The 6,508-nt window shown below is 42.1% G+C and overlaps 1 protein-coding gene across 1 annotated transcript; it reads left to right on the plus strand.

The window, feature by feature from the left end:
- The first annotated feature begins 1,470 nt into the window (after positions 1 to 1,470).
- On the plus strand, positions 1,471 to 2,289 carry LOC132178176 (uncharacterized). The gene has a single exon (XM_059590627.1). It carries the CDS (start codon positions 1,471 to 1,473, stop codon positions 2,287 to 2,289), a length of 819 nt encoding a protein of 272 aa, XP_059446610.1.
- The last annotated feature ends 4,219 nt before the right edge of the window (positions 2,290 to 6,508 follow it).

The raw sequence follows: 6,508 nt of genomic DNA on the forward strand, positions 1-6,508 counted from the left end.
TACATCTTGGGAAATCTTGTTGAGCAAGTTTTACAAGTTTTTCCCGATGTCAAAAGTAAATGAGTGCCGAAAGGAGATTAGTTCTTTGACGCAAGAAGAGGATGAGAAGTTTTCTAAGAGCTGAGAGCGGTTTAAGAAATTATTGATAAGATGCCCTCCACATGGAGATGAGAAGTGGAGACTCATTCAGTTCTTCTACCAAGGATTGACTCAATCCAACCATAGTATGATCTAGTCTATGAATGGGAGGGCATTCTTAAGTTTGACGAGGGATGAAGCATACAAGGCATTGGACAAGTTGTTCGACAACTCCTAGCAGTGAGATTTTTCAAGTTGTCGGGACAAGTCCATTTGTGCTCCCTAGAAAGGAGTCATTTATAAGATTAAGGAGGACACTGATTTGATGATAAAGATAGATGCTCTCCCTAAGAAGGTCGACGCTCTCGCTGTGGGCCAGTCCATCAATGCTGCCAACACATTCAATGTTGATAGCTTTTCCATCTGTGCTAGTCCTATGCACTTAGCACAGAATTGTCCATCTTTGCCAGCCTTTGCTGAGTACCCGATGGAACAAGTGAACACTTTCAATTATTATCGGAAGCAGTCAAGTGGACCATTCTTAGAGACCTACAATCTAGGGTGGCGGAACCACCCTAATTTCTCCTGGAAGCAAAATCAATCGGTGAATCAGGGATGTGCCCTCATCATGCTCATAATCAATACCCCCCCCCCCCCCCCCGGCGGGTTTCTTCCACCGGTTTAGAATCATGGTTGCTCGGCCCATCCGGCTTCCACTCAAGCGTTTACATCATCTTCACTGCCATTGGAAGACACTCTCAAGGACTTCATGAAGCTCACCGGCTAATCCATAAGTAAAGTGAGCAGTGCGACAATGGTAAACACCTAAGCGATTGCCAAGTTGGAGAGTCAGATAGGTCAAATTGCGAGTCACTTGGGTGAAAGAGAGAAGGGAAAGTTCCTTAGTCAGCTCGTGCTCAACCCGAAGGGACAGTTTACAGTTGGAAGTTCTTTAGATCCACTGCACGAGCAGGAATAGGTGCAATCAGTTGTCACACTGAGGTTAGGGCGACAAGTGGACAATCAAGTGGTTTTGCTTATAGAGAATCATGCTGTGCCACAAGGGCAAGAGAGCGGCAACATTGAGAAGATAGATGCTGAGCCATCTAAAGCCACACTCGTTGTTGAGGATCGTCCTAGGTTGTTTGTGCCTAAAGCACATTACCTTGAAAGGTTGCGAGCACCTAAGAAGGAGGAGAATTTGAGGACATTTTGGAGGTGTTCTAACAAGTCCACATCAATATCTCTTTCTTGGACGCCAACGAACAAGTGCCATCATATGCCAAGTTCTTGAAGGACTTGATCACTATTAAGAGGACAAATGTCCCAAAGAAAGCGTTTTTGATCGATCAGGGGAGCTCGATCCTATAGTGCAAGTTGCCCATTAAGTATATGGACTCTAAGTGTCCTACCATTTCTTGCATGATAGGAGTCAGCAAGATTGAGAGGGCTGTATTGGATCTTGGAGAGAGTGTGAATCTCTTGCCCTACTCAGTCTACTTGCAATTGGGGTTCGGAGAGTTTAAGCGCACATCGATGACATTCCAGTTGGCTAACAGGTCGGTAAAGGTTCCACAGGGAATAATTGAGGACGTGTTGATTAAGGTGGATAAGTTTTATTTTCTCGTGGATTTCATTGTACTAGACACAGAGTTGATTCAGAATATTGGGATTCAAATACCGATGACTCTAGGGCGACCATTCTTGGCTACGGTTAACGCCTTGATAAATTGTAGGACAGCGGTGATGAAGATTTCCTTCGAAAATATGACAGCGGAGCAAAATATATTTGATATTAGTAAGCAACCACTGGAATATGATAAAGTGAGACATGTATGCTTGATAGAGGAGATCATGAAGGAGACTGTTGAAGAATCAAGCATAGAGGACCCCTTAGAAGCATGGCTTGCTCAGTTTGGAGATGATTTGGATTTGGACAAGTTACTTGAGCAGGCATATGCGATTTTGGAGAATACTCCTTTGGTGAGCAGTGAGAAAAGGGAGGCAATAGTACCTGAGCTTCCCAAGAATGAACTTAAGCCTTTACCGGACACTTTTAAGAATAAGTTCTTCGGTCCAGCAGACTCTTTGCTTGTGATTATAGCTTCAGATTTGGTTGGTGCTCAAGAGGAAAAATTATTGGCTATTTTGAGAGAGTACAAGGAAACTATCAGCAGGACCATTGAAGACATTAAATGGATTAGCCAATAGGTGGTAATGTATAAGATACATTTGGAGGTGAATGCCAAGCCATCGAGGGAGCCACAAAGGAGGCTTAACCCAACTAAGCAAGAGGTTGTGAGGGCAGAAGTGATAAAGTTGTTGGATGCAGGGATCATTTATCCAAATTTCTGATAGCAAGTGGGTGAGCTCGATTCATGTAATGCCTAAGTAGGCTGGATTGACGCTAGTGAAGAACAATTATAATGAGTTGGTCCCGACTCGTATTCTATTAGGATGGAGAGTTTGTATAGACTGCCGTAAGCTGAATGCCACCACAAGGAAGGATCATTTTCCACTCCCATTCATTAATCATACGGTGGATTGCTTGGCTGGGCATGAGTATTATTGCTTCTTGGATGGTTATTCTGGATATAACTAGGTCCCTGTGGAACCCGAAGATCAGGAAAAGACGACATTTACTTGTCCTTTCAGGACGTTCGCCTACTGTCGCATTCCCTTTGGATTATGCAATGCACCTACTTCTTTTCAGCGGTGCATGATCAGCATATTCTCTAAAACGGTAGAGCGTTTCTTGGAGATTTTCATGGATGACTTCTCTGTCTTCGGTTCTTTTTTTGAGGAGTGTCAGCGCCACATCACTTTGGTTTTATTGCGGTGCAAGGAGAATAAGCTAGTGCTCAATTGGGAGAAACGCCATTTTATGGTGAAGCAAAGTATCGTATTAGGGGGCACGTCATCTCTCATCGAGGGATTGAGGTTGACAAAGCGAAGGTGGATCTAATCTCCAACCTTCCACCCCTACGTACAGTGAAAGAGGTTCATTTTTTTCTGGGCCATGCAGGATTCTACAGGCGATACATCCAGGATTTTAGCAAAATCTCCAGGCCCTTGTTCAAGTTGTTGGTTAAGGAAGCCCCATTTGTATTTGATGAGGACTGTAAGAAAGCATTTGGGGAATTGAACAGAATTCTGACGTCCATACGCATCATGGAGCCACCCAACTGGGGTGCACCTTTTGAGATAATGCGTGACGCTTCTAATTATGCCGTCGGAGCTGTTTTGGGGTAGTGTGTTTATAAACTCCCCCATGTCATCTGCTATGCGAGCAGGACCTTGAACGATGTACAACTCAATTACTCCACCACTGAGAAGAAGTTGCTGGCAATCATTTTTGCTAAAGCTCAACTTATCCATTGGATTTTGTTACTTCAGGAGTTCGACATAGAGATTCGGGACAAAAAAGGTTCCAAAAATGTGGTGGCGGATCATTTGTCTAGGTTGACTATAGATTTCACTAAGGATGCCCTTCCATTTTTGAGACCTTTCCTGATGAGCAATTGGTGCACATTGCTCAAAATCTTGCACCAAGGTTTGCTAATATAGTAAACTATCTTGTCACTGGCCAAATGCCTTTGCATTGGGGGCAGCAAAATAAGTCCAAGTTTATGGCCATGGTGAAATACTTTTTCTTGGATGATCCTTATCTTTTCAAGTATTGTCCCGATCAGATCATTAGGAGGTGTATACCTGAGCATGACCATTCTAATGTCATCTCCTTTTGTCATGATCGTGCCTGTAGAGGCCATTTCAGTGCATGGAAGACCGCTGCAAAGATTTTGCAGTGCAAATTTTATTGGCCTACCCTGTTTCGAGACTCTCACACTTACTGTGCCTCTTGTGGGTGTTGCTTGAAGCTAGGGAGTATTTATAGACAAAATATGATGCCCCTCAACCTCATTCTGATTGTTGAGATTTTTGATGTGTGGGGCATTGATTTCATGGGACCGTTCCCAAACTCCTTTGGCTTTCTATATATCGTCATTGCTGTGGACTACGTGTCCAAATGGGAGGAGGTTGTTGCATGCAAGACAAATGACCAATGAGTTGTGGTCCAACTTTTGAAAGACACTATATTTGCTCGTTTTGGTAATCCTCGAGCAGTTATAAGTGATAGAGGAAAGCATTTCTGCAACAGAATTTTCGAGTAGTTGATGAAGAAGTATTTCATCACACATAAGGTTGCCACCCCTTATCACCTACAGACAAGTGGACAAGTGGAGATTTCAAATCGGGAGATCAAATTTTTTTTAGAAAAGACTGTGAACCCTACACGAAAAGATTTGTCTCTATGATTGAATGATGCACTGTGGGCTTACCGTACAGCTTTCGAGACCCCGGTTGACATGTCTCCATATCGTCTTGTGTACGGCAAAGCATGTCACCTTCTAGTGGAGTTGGAGCATAGTGGATACTGGGCCATCAAGCAGCTGAACTTCAATCTCACGAAGGCTAGCTCTCATAGGAGGGTCCAACTCAATGAGCTAGAGGAGCTAAGGAATGATGCATATGACTGTGCAAGGGTGTACAAGTCACAAATGTAGAAGGCTCATGACTAGAGCATTTTGACACGATCGTTTGAGCCTGGTCAGAAAGTTCTTCTTCACGACTGCATCTTTTTTCACGCAAGCTGAAATCTCGATGGACAGGCCCATTCATTATTCGGTTAGTTTTTACTCATGGGGCCATTGAGATTGAGGATCCAAAGAATGGTAGCACTTTCAATGTAAGTGGACAAAGGCAGAAACCATTCTTGGGGTTGAAGAGTTTGGAAATTGAACAACACTGTTGGAGGATCCTAGTTATTCGGAGTGATTGTCGTCTGTTGTGGAAAGTCTGGCCGAAGACTGTAAACTTAGTGTTTGTGGAAGACAACCCTCATTCTTTTCTTAGTTGTCATTTGATCTTATTTGTTTGTTTTGCTTTTGTTTTTGTTGTGTTTTTCGAGTCAAGTGCCTGTTATTCAATTTTGAGTGGGCGTTCTCCTACGTTACACCCAACTTGAGTCGCCCATTCGGTATTGTATTTATTGCCAAATTGAGGACAATATGTCATTTTAGTTTGGGGATGGGGTCGACATTTCTGTCTTTTTGTTGTTATTTTTTTTGATTATTTTTGTTGTTTGCGTTAAAAAAAAAAAAAAAAAAATTGTGCTATGTTGTTGATTGAGCATGGGTTACACCTTAATTGTGGTTTGTATGTCATTGATTTGTTTAACATATTGAACACAGCATGCTATTAGAAATCTAAGTCTTTTTACTCATTTGTTGGATTAGGGAGACATCACATGTTTGAGTTATCATCACAGGCACACTAGTATAGAGTCTGTGAGGTATGAGATTTGAATTGACTAGGGTGTATCTCGAGATTTGTAGGATGAAGAGTCGATGAAACCTTGGCTTTAAAAAAAAAAAAATCAATTTGAGTTTCTCATTGAGTAACCGGACCTCTTGCTGTTAAGGGCTAAAATATTCATATTTTTAGCCCTTAACTTACATGTATTAAAATATTCATATTTTTTCGTAGTTACTATTCTGCCTCTGGAGGTGCGCTCGAGCACCCAACCAGGGCGATCGAGCGCACCAGTGCGATCAAGTACACCTTATGGCACGATCGATCGCACATCCAGCAAGCAGCACCGTTACTGTACTAACTATAGATCTGATTTTTTTTTTCTTTTGTTTCATGCAGGGTCATTCGAATCTGCATATTAGTAAGTTTTCTTTTTAAATTTTATTTTTTCCTTTTTATTTTAACATTTTGTTGTTTTATTCACACATGTAGGGAGGCATTCCGACACCCCATGGACCATGTTCTTTATGCCATGATCCTTATCACCATGTTAGAGAGTGTCTTATGATGAGACAAATTTCTAACAAATTTAATGGGCATAAGAGCACATCATTCTGTAGACCGGGAAATGGCCGCTATTTTGATTCCTATAACCCAACATAGAGCCAACAATCCAATCTCTCATGGCATGCCCAAGCTCCCGGAATTCATGCTCAACAATCTCATGGACTGCAACATCACTCATCTCAGCAATTCTATGGTCATGCATATTCCTCTCAATCAGCTCCACAACAGCAATGTCAGGCTGAACCACCTTCTTTTATAGATATGATAAATACATTGATTAAGAGTACACCGCAAGCATCTGAGGAGATGAAGACCTACTTCAAACCAAATGGCAATAGTCTCAAAGAAGATGAAGCATATCAAGAGGAGCCATCTTCCACCTATTGGCTTCCATAATACCAAGAAGAGGAGCCATCTCCCATTTATGATCATTTGAATTCTTCTCCACATCAACAATATCAAGAAGAACCACCTCCTCCTAAAAGGTCTGCCTTACAAGAAGCAGTTGCTGGTTTAGAAAAACAATATGTTGACTTTACAAAACATGCGG

This window comes from Corylus avellana, chromosome ca4 (assembly GCF_901000735.1).
Source record: "Corylus avellana chromosome ca4, CavTom2PMs-1.0".
Taxonomy (NCBI): Eukaryota; Viridiplantae; Streptophyta; class Magnoliopsida; order Fagales; family Betulaceae; genus Corylus; species Corylus avellana.

Bases quoted from the DNA above. Each gene is read 5' to 3' on its own strand.
- LOC132178176 (XM_059590627.1), top strand. From the start codon at position 1,471: ATGGACTCTAAGTGTCCTACCATTTCTTGCATGATAGGAGTCAGCAAG.